At 39.8% G+C, this 15679-nt stretch overlaps 1 protein-coding gene across 1 annotated transcript; it reads right to left on the bottom strand.

The window, feature by feature from the left end:
- Positions 1–284: 284 nt before the first annotated feature.
- Positions 285–2357, bottom strand: LOC115821793 (uncharacterized). Its single transcript, XM_030785583.1, has one exon. The coding sequence runs from the start codon at positions 2355–2357 to the stop codon at positions 285–287; it is 2073 nt and encodes a 690-aa protein (XP_030641443.1).
- Between the last annotated feature and the right edge of the window lie 13322 nt (positions 2358–15679).

Genomic DNA, 15679 nt, shown 5'->3' with positions numbered 1-15679 from the left:
CTCTTGAGATAGTGAAGCTGACAGGGTGGTGAGAAATTCATTGTCAGTCTTGTCACAGGTTTTGATTTGAATGGATCTGTAGCAGAGGACAACACAGAAAGACAAAAAAGAAGTTCAGAGAGGAACTACAGATGATTAACCCTTCTTTCTGGAAGAAAGGTACCATAGAATGCCAGGAGTTAGCCTGTATTAGAACCTTAGGCTACATTTAGAATTATGACGTGTCTATGTCAAATGTAAAACTTTAGAACAAAAAAGGTAAAGTCAGTGATACTAAGTTTACTTCAGATATAAGCATCCTCATCTTCCTCAGTGAATCCAGCTTGGACAGCTTCTTTAATGGCCTTGGTTTCTTCAGGTGCTGCAGTTGGTAGAATGGCCAGCAATTCCCCCTCAATTTTCTTCAGCCTTGTATCAGCGCTCCTCTCAAAGGCTTTTTTGTTCTTGATGACCAGATGTAGAATACCTCTCTGAGCCTCATCACATCCATTCTGTAGCTGTTGACGCTCTTGATCAAACTCTGGTTTACTTGTATCCATGGCCATGAGTTTGCCCAGACTACTGACTCTGTCCATCAGGTACTTGTTGGACACCTCAGTGTAGGTCTCTGAGATCATATGAACAAGACTGGCTATGTTAGAGGCCTGGAAGGCCTGGTTGTAGAGCAGGTCTTTTGAGAACAGTTTGGCATTGTAAGACAGTGTCTGTGTCTTCTCGGCTGTTGTGACAAAATTCTTGAGAGTTGTGCTCAAGCTGACCTTCACAATGTTGGACACCATCTGAAAGAAACGTACCATCTTCTCCCACTGTTCCTTCACTCTACCCATTGCATCCATACCTTTGACCAGCATTTTTATAGTGGTGTTGAAGTCGATCTCCTTGATCTCACAGCTTCTCATGGTGACCAAAATGTCAGTCAGCTCCTTCTGGCTCTCCTCCATGTTCTTTACACATTTCTCATACATATCTCTTGTCTGGTCCAGTTGTGCTCGACTCTGCTCAATACGGAAGTGAGCATTCTCTGAGGCCCTTTGACTTGCAGACTTTTTACCAGACCCTTCGCTCTCCTGTTTGTACATCATTGGTGGTTTTGGTGTCATAGACGGTGACTTTGTGGCACTCTTGCTTTTGCTGTCAAAAGCCTGAGCTAATTTAATGAGCTCTTTCCAATCAGAGATGATCTCCTTTGTTTTTTCTTTGCTACACTGACCTGTAGGTGCATACTCTGCAAGCTGCTGACAGATCTTGTTTCCTTTTTTACATAAGGATAGAGCTTTTTTTTTTGGTTTGCAGTCTGGGAACCTCTCCAGTCCTTCCTGAATCCTGTGGAACTGCTCTGATGCAAATTTTGATTTGGGCTGTTTTTCCTTCTGGTCATACAATTCCTTCCAGTCAATATCTTCCCCTTCAATGAACCGACCAATGATTTCTGCAGTGCTAAGAAGTTCTCCAGACTTGCTGTAGATGTTTATTATATGAATGTCATTTCCTGCACCATCCTTACCCCTTAGGTCATCATATGTACTTTTCACCTCTCTTGCTCCATCACACATTTGTTTTACAGGCTGGGTAACAATGGATGTTACTGCATTTAGTACACCTGTTACACAGTCTGATAATCCTGCAACAAAATCCATGCCAATCATATCCCATCCACTGGGGAGTGAATCCATTGCTTTCTTGTAGCTTTCTTGAGCCTCATTTAGTTGCTTCCCCACTGACTGCATCATCTCCGTAGATCGTTGCTTTTTTTCTTCTGCTGACTGCTTCCTCAGTTTGGCCTCTTCCAGTTTCTTTTCAATCTCTTTTAGCTCTTCTCCATAAAAATATTTTGCATTCACACATGCCTCCAGGAGTTCTTGAATGATATTGATGACATCAGTAAACTTTTTTTCTGCTGCGTCGGCCAACTCCACACAGTCATCTGCGATGACCCGAATGTTCTCCAGCTGGTCGGGTAGAAGTGCCTCGACGACCTCATCACTTCCCTGAAACAGGATCTTCACTACAGTCTTCATGTAGTCTGGTACAGTGGAAGTGTGAAGGCGGATCTGATCCATACTCTTATGGGCTACATTGAAAGCCCACCAGCCAGCATTACACACTTGCATGAGGCAGGCACGGAATGACTCTGGGTATTTGATGTACGTGTAGCCGCCTTTGGGTGGGTTCTTATTGATGGAGAAATCTTTTGTGGAAGAGATGTAGACCAGTTCCCCCATTATGGCTATGGAGAGTGGTGCTGGTGTCAGGTACTCCTCCCAGTTGGCATAAGGTTTCATTATGAGCTGGGTGGATTCTCTCATGTCCTTAGCTGTGGTGAGACTCTGAGTCTTCTTTGCAATTTCAGACTGCATTGTTTTGCTTTTCCTACAATTCAAATAAACATCTTTCAGAGTTACTGATTGTGTGTTCAAAAATAGCAACTTCATCTAAATACATGATCATTTTGTTAAGTCAAAGTCAAAGTCAGATTAATTTTTGGATTGGTCTTCTCCAAAATGTCATAGCATTACAATAATAGAACACTCAATCCTAAACTCAGTTGTCAATTTAGGAATCCTAAGCAAGACTAGCTTACTCATTGATTGTGAAATTAATGTGAATCTGATACATCACAAATTTGTGCTCTAAATTTGCACCAAAATTTTGGAATATTTAAGAATTTTGGAATATGCTGAAAATATTTTTTTGCCCCTTTGGTGGAGGAACATTCATGTGAAATAGACAAAACTACATTTCATTTCCATTTAACCATATATCCATATGAGCACTTTTTGTTGGGGGGGGGGGGGGGGGGGGGGGGGGGGCGGCGGTTGGTTTGTAGGAAGATGCATGTGCAGGGTTTCCCCAGTTTTACTGGAAATGAAACATGAAACCAATGCACTGACAATCACAACAGTCTGATAACTCAATTTCACACAGAAGGGAAAACATGGTGTTCTTATTAGAAAGTCAACGAGTCGAATAATCAGTTGGAGGCCCGTCAGTTCACTGAGAACTTTCAAGCTGAGCAGTCTTTTTTTTTTTTTTTTCTGATCAGTCAGTGTCCATCACAATAACAGGATAAAACAGACAGCTTTAAAAAAATGCACAGGGATAACGTTTCAGTGAGGAATTATGATTAAAAGGAATCAGAAATATATTTTTATATTCTAGCGGGGCTAGCTGGTACGCTTGCTAAAAAAAAAAATCTATGTGATAACATGCGCTGGTGGAGAAAACCATGGCGGCATTTCGAACTTTTGAAGGACAGCCCTAACAAAGTTAAAGGCAATTCTGTATGCAAGAATTTGCTTATCATTCAACAACATCGCACATGGCAAACCACTTGAAACAGTAAGTTGCATAGCTGCCATCAAAAAAGAGACTGTAGACACGCGTTTGCTTTTTCATCTTAAAGATCTCAGATCTTAAGTTGCAAGTGTTTAATTTGTTTATTTATTCATTTACACATAAGATTTATGCGTTACGCTGAAAGAGAAATACAGTAGCCTAACAAGCCTATCCCGTTGAAGATGAGAAGTTAGTTTTTCATAGCTGTGAGTTTATTTTAAACTGTTCCATTTGTTTACTCATTTAGACTACGCATTGTTTTAATGTTTAAAGTGCCACTGAAAAAAAAGGCTATAAGAACATATAAAATCTTTAAACAGAAATACATGTGTGCTGCCTGTCTCATTATTCTGACAAATCCATTTAGTAGCCCAACATTATGTCGCCCATTCAAATAGGCTGCAGTTCAAATCTTCCATCATATGCAGCTGTCTTTTATTGATTTTTAAATGCTCAAACATATGTCCCTAAGACTGTGTCGCATTTCACTATGTTAATGTAGTCGGAATCATCAGTGAATCTTCAACAGATGCCAATGGATTTCCAAAGCTGATTCAACTGACAAAATCTTTAGTTGGATACAGGACAAAAAAGACTTGACTAATTGAAACCAGGAATCAACTAGGTAATCAGGAAGTGCAACAAAACCTAACAACTTAGAGGAAAACTGCCAGGATGGGGCAGTTTTCAAGTTGGTTGAACTTAGCATACACACAACTATATATTTTATATCATTTCATTGCCAATTAAAAGTGGGGGACTGCATAAAAAACTGTCAATGTTTGTACTGTTTGTAGTTATGACTATTTTGTGTTCTCATTTTTTACGACTTGCATGTGTATATATTTGTCACATTTCAACTTTTTCATTTGCTTTCTGGCTTGTATAATTCCCGTTGGTTTAATGGCAGGTGCCATTTAGTATTTATATTTTTACAGTAGTATAGTTTTGTTGTCTTTATTTTATTTTTTGTTTCTTCGTCCAACATTATTCTGGTTCTCATCTTTTTCTTTTCCAGGTTTCAAGTTAGTCAGCTGAATACATTTTGTTAATGACTGGTTAAAGCTGTTGTGTTGTTTCATTCTTTTCTTCTCCTTTCTTCGGCACAGTCAGAAGTTCATAACCTGTTTCTGTTCTGTTTAACATCAACTACTGTAAATAGCTCATTTGATGTGGTCTGTGATATAGTAAAGTAATTAATTTCAACATTGTTTTCAGCAGCTTAGTTTTCCTGGTTCCCCTTTGCTTTCCGTCGCTATGCCTTGGAGAGTTTTAAAATTAAAAAGTGAAACTGAAATTGCCCTTGCTTCACACTTTTTTTGTGAAATAAATTATAAACCACCTATGTCTTAAAGCACCAGCAGCAGCAGCTCCACCATTTCTGAAAAGATTGTATTTTTCTTTAAAAGATAATTTACTACACGAAACATTTCAAGCACTACACCTTACCTATTAATTAAACATTGTTTTTTCCTGTATTGTCAATCCACTTGTTAAAACATTTGAATTTGAAGATCATCTCAGTTTATAACCAAGGAATGTGTTTTTCAAAACATACTAGGTTTTCTAAAGACATACTGAAATGCACTGTGGGTTATAGGACAAAACAGAACAATTGTTCTGTACACTGCTACTACTACTACTACTACTGTGAAGTGAGTTGAATAGAACTATAAGACTATACTTTTGTGAAGGTAGTAGAATGTTATAGCTTACCGTTTAGCAGTTAATGCAAGGTGTTCTGTTGAAGATGATTCCTTCTGTTGTGCTTTGTTCTCTTAGCGAGACAGAGGACTTTATATAATAACCCCAAGTCTTCTCCCCTCCCAAAAAGGGGTGGAATAGTACATTGGGAGGGGTTTATAGAGACTTGTGTACATTTCAGTTTCTGTTTTATTAAAGCAGTTCTCCTCTGCAGATCCAGTAGGCAGGATCAGATGTGGGGAGGAGATAGTGAGTGAGAGGTAGGAGGACAGACCAAATAAAAAGACCCCTGTACTGAGGAACTAGTGAAGGATTGTAAAGTTAGACAACAGACTGAAGAACACACACTTCTTCTGAGTGCAGCGTTCAGACACATCTTCAGTGACTCTGAGCTCTGATCAAGTTCATTGATTTATTTCTGTTAGCTGACATTTCTCTCTCTGAAGAAACGAAACATGACTGAAATCCTCTCCTCTAGGTAAGTGCTGTGACATTAATCTTTCTTTACACTGATTACACAGTTATGAAGCATCTAATTATGTTATACACACTATAATAAACTCAAGTTTAAATCAGTCTTATTTGTTTATATCTGTGTTTTGACCATATATATATATATAAATTAACACAGACCACTATTTACAACATTTGAATAAAGGTCCGTATAAAACCACAGTTACCATGAATCTACAAGATCAGATAGTTTTTTTTTAACTTCCTCTTTCTCGACTCAGGGTGTGTGATGGGAATGTGAGCAGTGCCATTGTCTTGTCTCTGAGGGATGGCATGTCTTCTTTCAACAACTTGTGTGATTCACTCCTCAGTGTAGACACAGATCTCATTTCTACTGACTCATCTGTTCATAAGCATATCAGAGATGTGATTGTCAAGGCAGAGCAGGACATGGAGAAGACAGCGCAGGAAGCTGAAGGAGAGCTGAGGAAACTGGATGTGGACACGGAGAAACTCATTGAACAACAGACACGGTTTGAGAGTGAGAGAGAAGAGAAGAAGCTCACCTTAGACAATTTGAACACTCAGTTAAATTCAGAGAAACAGTCACTGAATTCTTGTGAACAAGCACTGCAGGTGGCAAGGAACAGCCAACAAAATGCTGAAGACACGCTTAACAAACTACGTGACAGAGGAAGCAGTGGAAAGACTCTGAGAGATGCTGGCATTGGAGTGTCTTTCATCCCCATTTGGGGATGGATAGCTGGTACTACATCTTTCTCACTGGGTTAATTCACTGTATGATTAGTGCTTGATTAGTGCTGCATATGATTAGTGTTGCATATGATGATTCTGTAAATCTGAAAGCTTGGATAGCAATGGATCTTTTCCAAAGGGCCAAGGGCAGGAAATGTCTCAAACTACACATGTAGTTAATGCAGAGAAAACAGCAGACAGATGAGTAGGACAATCAAATATATAAAAGCAATTTATTAGAACATTTGCCAGTCAGTCTCTCAGCTGGAATTCTCCATTCATTAAGGTGGCATCTTTCTATCTGACATAATCTGTACTTTCTTTCTGCACAGGACCAATCATGGCAGTTAGTGGTGCTAAGGAAATGGAAGAAGCTGAAAGGGCTGCCCGTGTTGCAAGGGAAGAGGTGGACAGGTCATACTCTAATGTTCAGTATTACTATGGTAGGATCTCTGACTATCAGTCTCGAATTTCAAACACAGAGTGTACAATTAATCAGACAGATGAGGACCTGAAACAAGTTAAAGAGAAAATAGTGGAGGTGAAACAGCAGAGAGAGGCCTTGGCAGAGTTCCAGAAGAAGATGAGAAGTGCTGTCCACCTCCTGGGTCGTCTGAGTGGAACAGCCGACGTACTGGAACTTCAGACTCGACGCTTCATCCTCCTGGAGCCGGTGATGAAGGTGATAGAAGATGTTGTGAAGGTGGCTGGAGAAATCGCAGGAAATCACTTCCTCCAGGATAATGGTGTGATGAGTCTTGTAGACGCCATGAGAGAGAATAATAAGAGACTGGCAGCTGTCTGTGCCTCACACAACAATCCAGCTCTGGAAAACTACTCCTGATTTAGAAAAAAAATATAATGGTCTGTTTAGACAGGCCTTTTTCCAGGCAGTTTATTAAAGTTTAACATGCTCAATCTCTTACTTTGCATACACAATAATCCTGCCTAAATTTAAAATGTACCACAGGTTCAAATGGTTTGCTAAAATTGTACTTTATCTACTTAGTAGAATCTTCTGATAAAGAAAGGGTTTCCAAATTTCATTGGCTTCATCTTCTCTTTTCAGTCTGATCAATAAAATATTCATTTTGTATGAGCAGCTTTGAAGTAGACTAAGGTTCAGGTGTGTCTGTTTGTTATTCTAAACCTGAGACTCACACAAGCTGTTGAGGGATAGTCATGACAGACAACTCACCTGTTTTTATAAACCATGATGGACAGCTCATCTTGCAAAGAAGACATAATATTTAATTCCAAAGAGTGACTTGAGGAAACCATAACACAGAGGAGGGACTCCTCAAAGGGGATAAGGTTTTAAAAAAAACACTCAGGTTCGTGTCCAATCGTTAAAACATACAAGTGAAGGTGTGTGTGTGTGTGTGTGTGTGTGTGTGTGTGTTGGGGGTGGTGATTTGTGGTATAGAGACGTGCTCCTTTGCCTCTGGTCTGGTCAAACAAACCTTGTGCGAGTCACAAAGCCTCCATCCCTCATGAATACATGAATGAGACAACAAAGAGAAGTGTAATTTTGCAAAAATGATTGAGTTTGTAATATGTTCTATATTCACATGCTCTCAATATTACACCCTTGTACTTACTGACTCGGTTTAATAAACATGAGTTTAGTTCAACCAACCAATAGGACTTGTACCCAGTGTGAAAATTTCAAGTGAGGGCGATTATGAAGTCGAAATTGATATTGGTGCTGGATATTGAAAAGTAACTGTCTGAGAACAGTCCTTGAATCTTTCTTGGAAGGTTCATATTACTTTAAATGAAACCCCAGACAGCATTATACTGCCTAGTAAGAGAAGACTCACTGAGAGGAATCCTTGACCCCCTGTTCTGAGTAAAAGAACTGTCAGTCAGCATATCATTTTGATACTTTTCTCCTTGTCTCTCACATAGAATCGTGATTCTGCACTGAATTGTTGTGTTCCTATCATTTACGTTCCTGGATAGACACTTTGAACCCTAGAGTCAATGCATTTCTACCTATTTATTCATGCTAGTGTGTGAATAAATAATCATGTTCTTTTACACGTTGAAAGGCCTGCTTGCCACATTACTGTCAACCAGCCTTAAAACCTGACATATCATCATGTTTTGGATTTAAGCAGAAAGCAGGAAGCCACAGATTGGTGTGATTCCTTAGACCGTAGATAATATAATGGTACTACTTTTCAGTAAAGGGTTTGTGAATGGTTTATAATTAGATTATTAATTTGGTTGTGAACACTATAAATCATTAATAAGCTGTTACAAACGTTAGATAAAAAGCGCAACAGTGACCTGTTACTTGCCAAATAGTGATCCCACATTTATCTGTACTGTTAAGACTCTGATCTCATTGGTTACTTAATTTACTTTGTTTTCTCCATCAGCCAGCATTTATACCTGTCAGCTGCATCAAATATTTGTTAATAAGTTACTAGCATTCAAACACTACTAGCTGGTAGATGGGTGCAGCATGCCTTGGGGTGATGGACTGTTGTTTAACCCCAGTTTGCTTTTGTTCAGTTTATGTTTCCAGTTGTGGCTAGTAGAAGTGTATGTGTATTGTTCATCGTGTAATCTTTGTGTTGTATTGTTAATTCTTGTGATAGTTTAATGTGATCTGTGTACCGTAAATGTAATTGTCTGCGTGAATGATGTACTTCCCTCCTACCATGTTAGCATTATGTTACTTCCTGGTTTGTACTCTTGCAAAATAAAAGGCAATGTCTTATCTCTAGAGAAAATTCAGCCACCCATTAGTAAATGCTGATGTGTTTTACACTTTACAATCATGCTCCCTTTTGGCAGTTATAAATGTTAGTGACTAACTGATAAATAGTCATAAAAATGAGATGAAGCTGACATATTTAACATGCTCACTGATAAAGGGACAACATAAAGTAAGCTAAGCAACTAGCAAGATCTGAGATTTAACAGAATAGACATATGAAAAGTGCAGCAATACCTTTATCTTGCCAAACACTGAGCCTGCATCAATGCATGAAAACTGAGTTATAACTTGTTCATAATTGCTTATTAATGATTTATAGTGTTTACAACTTATTAATAACCCAATTGTAAACCATTTATGAATCCTTTATAAGGATAGTCTGATTGTAAAGTGATACTGATATAATTTATAGTGAAACCATAAAAACAACAAGGTACATTGAATCTTTAGGCTGTTCTAAGCAGGAACTGTTTTCCCACCCTTATATCGAATGCACTTTGCACTGATCAGAAAATGGTTAGAAGGGTCACTCATCGCTTAATAGTTGTTGTGGTTTTTTTCATCTCTTTTTCTACTGCAAAGGGAATACTTGAGCTACAATCACAAATTTGAGGATCCTCCCACCTCATTTAAATACTCGGTGTGGTGGTCCTTTGGTTTACATTCATTTACCAGAATGGAAGTCCTGAGGATAACAAAACTATTAAATTTGCTGAGCATTGTTGCTGTTTTGTTCATTTTTTTGTTGTTTTTGTGTATTCTTAAAAAAACAAACAAACAAACAAAAAAAAAGTCAGCTCTGGGTCGATTCAGTCAACCATGACACAAACAGAAACGTGGCCCAAAAACTGAGGTACAAACTGAATGATGAACCATTATACTCCGCTGTCTACATATCCGGAACATCAACACTACACACCTACAGCCCCAGAGTAATGGACTGGTGGACAGTACCTCCAGACACCAGGACAGTGGAGACTGGTGGGGGATCCCCGCGCTAGTATTGCACTTTGTATTAGGGGTAGGTTAGAAACAGGTGCCACTTGTGTACGTTTTGTTTTGTAGTCAGTGGTGTGTTTCGTAGAGGTATTTTAGGGTGGTTTTTGTTTTGCTTCGTTCATTCCTTTGGCACCGTCTGTCATCCTCTCCCCATTCCAGTGTGTATTTGTATTGTAAATATTTTTTTTACATATTTGTAAATATTATTGTTTTGTAAATATTCTTAATATACCGCACTTTTTTTGTACATCACTCTCGTGTTTGTGTCTTTTAGTCATCACATTTTCATCATTTCCCCACCTGGGGATTAATAAAGTGTTATCTTATTTTATCTTAGACACTGTTTTACACCCGGGACATAAAATGTGCTTTACATGTTTAGCGCTATATATATATATATATATATATATATATATATATACACATACACACATATACATATATCAGTGGCATGCTGTCAGGGCAAGCAAGGCAAGCACTGCTTGCCCAACTTTCCTACACAAAAATAAATGTCAGAAGATATATCTCTTAAGAGTGATTTTTAATGATCTGTGTACACAATCTATTACTGTCTATTTTAATACATTTCTCCCATGACCCACCCACTGCCTCCCTGAGGCGTTTTTGCCCTGTTTCGCTGTGCTTTTCTGTCGAGAATGAGCTGTGCTTGTGTACAGCTCATTAAACTCAATGGTGGATCTGTTCAGCTGATGTCACAGGTCTTGTTGAAAAGTGTAGATGAAGGCAAGTGGTTTTAAAATCACTTGCCCTGTCCTGACATCGGTTTTTGCGAAAAAAACACACTTGTGCCTGTGTACTGTGACAGTACGATGACACAATGGGATATCTAGCCAATTAGCATGCTACTTTTAGCAATGTTTCCACTGAACTCTCTACAGCTGATGTTAGACAGCTAACATCAGAATCACAAGAAAGGCTGAACAGTTCTTGAAACTGCTTGCTCTGTTCTGAGATCAGTTGTGTACTTGTGTCCCTTGTTGAGTGGTAAAACGGTTGCAACTGTCTATTGATAGAGACTGATCATCCACTAGACAATTTTAATGGCCTTTTTACTGCATTGATCAAAGCTATATATGGCAACAGTAAGTTTGAGAAACATAATATATGCAGAAAGGAAAGTCCAGGCTCTTACATCCAGTGGTAAGCCTTTTGAAGATTACCACATAAATTGTGTATTGAATGTTTCCTGTAATGTATTTTTCAAGCAAGCTTCCCAAGAAATGTGCAACGTAAAGTTTAGTGTCAATTAAAATAAACAATTTCAGTAATTTTCTCTTTTCTTAGGCAGAGTGCAGCAAGACACAGGAGAGGGACTTTCAGCACAGGAAAGTCAGACAGTAGAAAACCATGATATATATGTATAGCGCCTTACCAGTGCTCCCGTGCATAAGGTTAGTGGTTGTGTCAGGATGGGCATCAGATGTAAAATTTTCAGCAAATCATTATGTGGATTGACAAGACCAGAAATGACATACCAGATCAGTCGAGGCCTTGGTTAACAATGACTGCCATTGGTGCTGAGGGCAAAAATCCACTGTGGAAACCCCTGAGAAAAAGGGAACAAGCCAAAAGAATATAAGGTCAATATGTTCATAAAACCACAAAACTGAGCATGGAAGACCAAGGTTTTCCATGTTAAGCTGATTGTTACTGATTGTTACTGATTGTTACTGATTGTTACTGATTGTTACTGACGTCACTTCCTAGCTGTGTGCTGCTGTTTCCCGTGTAGCTGCTGCGTATTTACACAGGAAAATAAAGCAAAGTATTGACACACAAACAAGAAAGATTCCATCCATTGAACTTCCTCTAATTGAATTAAAATGTCTCCGTTATTTCAGTGTTATTGCTGTTTATCACTGAATAAGAAGATTTTAGAACTTTAGAGCCAGATTACCAACCTTCACTCCATCAGGGAGGATGAGAGATGTTTAGACTCGCTCCATGTGGTATCCCAAAACACTGAAGCCTCCCGCCTAGACACATCTGCTCGTTGGCCCCCCTCTACTGCTGAAATCGGTGAGCAATGCCATCTGAGGCCAGTGAAACATCCTAAGGAAAACCCAAAAATCAAATATACTCTACATATACACTGCATTGCTTCTTACTGGAAAGTCCTATACAGATGGACAACTGTCTGTCCACCAAAAGGTGAAGAGACATCAAGAGCCCAGAAAGGTTAGACTTAGTCACATGCACATTAAAAATGAACAGAACGCCACTTCCCAGTCAAACACATTTATGACCATCAGGACTGATCAGCATGACATACCCAGACAACACACCAACCTTTCATTGACCATTCCCTCACCTACCAACTGCAATCACAACTTTGTCACACAGTTTTGACACAACGGTTTCTGACACACACCAGAAGTCACAAATCCAAACCATGACACATGCCCGTCAGTCAGTAGGACATGTCGTAAGTCTAGATGAAAAGCAGCTGTCCATCAACTGACCTGTCAATCAAACTGACCTGTTAGTTAAGCTGACTAGGGGGGTCATAAATCACAGGAGTCATAAATCATTTTGATTGACATTTTGACCGAAAGTGTAGGATATATACCACTCAATTTGTATGACCTGCATTGTCAGTCTTTTCCACAAAAATATCCTTACCAATAGCAAATGATGTCTAAATGAAACTCAAAGAGGTAAACAGCTCAACAACTTTAAAACCTGCATTAACCAGCTCATATAAGCACCTATGCTGGTGGCTCTGTTTTGAGAAGAGTTGGACTGGTAGTCATCAATATTTAAGCAGATAAAAAGGCAGTGAAACAATAGGCAGCCAATCTCCTTCCAGCTATCATGTCAAACACCTCAGCCACAGGAATATATGTGGTTGATTTGATGGTTCTTCAGCCAAAATGGTGAGGTGACCTGTCATTCTGCAATAAGAGAAGAAAAGTTGTTGATTGCAAGTTTTTCTTTAGGGAACTTATTTAGGGAACTCATCTGATCAGTGGTCTCAAAATCAAAGCCTAGTATAAGTCTCAAGGGGCTTTACATGCCCACAGGATTACAATATACTTGCAAAGACGTATTCACTAAGATGAACAACTTTTTTACACCGCTGACAAGCCACATTATTTAAAGACAAACTTTTCTTAGAACGATACTTTAACATTTCCCATCTGGCAATGCAGTTGGCAACTCATATCATGGCTACTCTCTGAAGAAGGAGAATAATGGATTTGTAACATTTCAGCTATAATACAACTGAAAATAAAACTCACTGCAAACAATGTGGGTGCAAAATCAATTAGAAAAATACATCAAACCTCAAGGGGCATTTGAAGACGTGCCACCAAGAAATGATAAAAAAAAAATTAGACTTTATCAAAATCAACTTAAAGGTTTGGCTTTGATAGCTAGAAGCAGAGGGCTATGTTTTCTTGTTCACTTGACTTGGTGCATACCAATGTTAATTGTGCATACCAGTAGCAAGTCTAAGAATATCTATGTGCTTGATGAAATCACTGTTATGATTTAATTTGAAGAACAACATGCAACTTGAGGAAAATGTGACGAAAGCTTGTCTAGTATTTGTTTACTAAAACTAGGCTAAAACTAATAATGATCAAATGACTAAAATATGACAAAAGCAAATATGTATTTTAGTCAAAAGACTAAAACTAAGACTAAATCAAAATCATCTAACACTGGTAGCAATGTATCTTTACTTAATGTCTTACCACCACAGTTTATTTGAGCCAGTCAGCAGCTTTGTTTGCATTGTATATCTATGGATGTATTCATTTACAGGAATGAATTCACCTCATGTCATTAATTTCCTCCATTTGTACTCCTGAACAATTTTCTCTTTTCCCCAAAGTACAGTTGTCTTTTTATGAATCTTGTAACATGCACACCTGTCACCCACAGGTCAAGAGGACATTATTCCTCCCCAACAGAGATGCAACAGTGTGCTGGGGAAGCAAGTGGAATAGTTTTTCTTTGTTTTTCTCTGCATCTCTCTGAGACATTCCTCTTCCCAATCAGAGAAGCAACTTCTATTCAGGATAACATTCCAGCAACTTCTCGACACACTCCTGCTTTCTTGGTTTTTCTCCACCACTCTTAAATGATTGAGGTCACTAGTGAAGCTTATTGTAATTCCTCACTGACTTCTACATTGCCAGTAGCTCAAGTTATTTGTTTGTGTTGTATATTTGTGGACATCATCACTCTTCAAAATGAAAACTCCTCTACGCCTCTAAGAGAGTCATTATATTTACCCATTATGCAGCGTACACTCTGGTTGCCTGGCCCCTCACCAGAGGAAAGAGGAAGCGGCTGGTATTCTGTGACTGACACTGCAAGTACTGTTCACACCTCACATCCTGATCCTCACCAGGACAAGAACAACTTATGCTTTGATGGGCCTACCACTTGAAACCAAGCTGAGATCACATCAAGGTTTCTTAAACAGAATAAAAATGTGTGTGTGTGTGAGACAGGGAGTGTGTGTGAAAGAGAGACAAGGCAAAAGTTCTATTGATGGAGAAGAAAGTGTACCAAATACTGTACATTTAAGACAACATGTTTATGTCTGACTTTGAAACAGTCTTTGCATGTACATCAGCACATAATACAGCCCAAATGACTGAGAAGGACAACACAGAGAAGCCGAGGAAGCTTTGAAATTAGTTGTGAAAACTGCTCAGGTCAACAGACAACTGCAAAACTGAGCTTGGTCACCAGTAAGCAATTGTGGTGAAATTGGGCATAAACCGCCGGCACCAACCAACAAGACCCAGGAATGACGTGACTTGTTTTCTGGTGCGGGGACGAGGGCTGTTCTGTATTGCCTCAACCTTATCCACTTGAGGCCGGACTGCTCCTCTGCCCACCAGGTACCCCAGGTATTTGGTTTCCAGCCTTGCCCACTCACACTTCTGAACATTCAGGGTGAGTCCTGCTTCCTGAATACGCTGTAGAACCTTGTGGAGGTGCTGGAGACGGTCGTCCCAGGAACTGCTAAAGATGACCACATCATCCAGGTAAGCTGCAGAGCAGTCTTCACAGTCCCGTAGCACACGGTCCATAAGTCACTGGAGGGTGGCCGGCGCTCCATGTAGCCCAAACGGCATCACTGTGAACTGGAACAGGCCCATGGGGGTCCTGAAGGCAGTGTACTCCCGCGACTTCTTTTCCAGTGGCACCTGCCAGTACCCCTTACAGAGGTCCAGGGTGGTAATGAAACTGGCCTTACCAATCTTCTCTAGGAGGTCATCAACCCATGGCATTGGATATGCATCAAACTGGGACACAGCATTTAGCTCCTCCTTCAGCCCTGGCACCAGGCGCTCAGGCACTCGGTATGGCCACTGTCGTATGGGTGTGGAGTCTTTAAGGTGGATTCTGTGCTCCAACACCTCAGTATGGCCAGGCCTCTGCTGGAACAAGGCGGGAAAGTCAGCAAACACCTGGTGGAGCTCAGCTCTCTGGCCACTCTCCAGATCCTCCAGGTCCACGCTCCCCTGCTGCTGCCAAGCCTCCAAGTCTCCTCTGTTTTCCTCATCTTCCTCCACTTTTCTCACTAACATCACCTGAGCAGTCTGTCTATCCTTTCATTCTTTCATGAGGTTCACGTGGTACACTTGAGTCTCCTTGCCCTTATCCGGATGGTGGACCTCATATGTGACTGGACCCATCTTCCTGGTGATGGTG

This window comes from Chanos chanos, chromosome 9 (genome assembly GCF_902362185.1).
Source record: "Chanos chanos chromosome 9, fChaCha1.1, whole genome shotgun sequence".
NCBI classification, from domain to species: Eukaryota; Metazoa; Chordata; class Actinopteri; order Gonorynchiformes; family Chanidae; genus Chanos; species Chanos chanos.
This window is presented reverse-complemented; position numbering and strand designations above follow the sequence as displayed.

Excerpts from the sequence above, each read along its gene's own strand:
- LOC115821793 (XM_030785583.1), bottom strand. The coding sequence starts at position 2,357 with ATGCAGTCTGAAATTGCAAAGAAGACTCAGAGTCTCACCACAGCTAAG.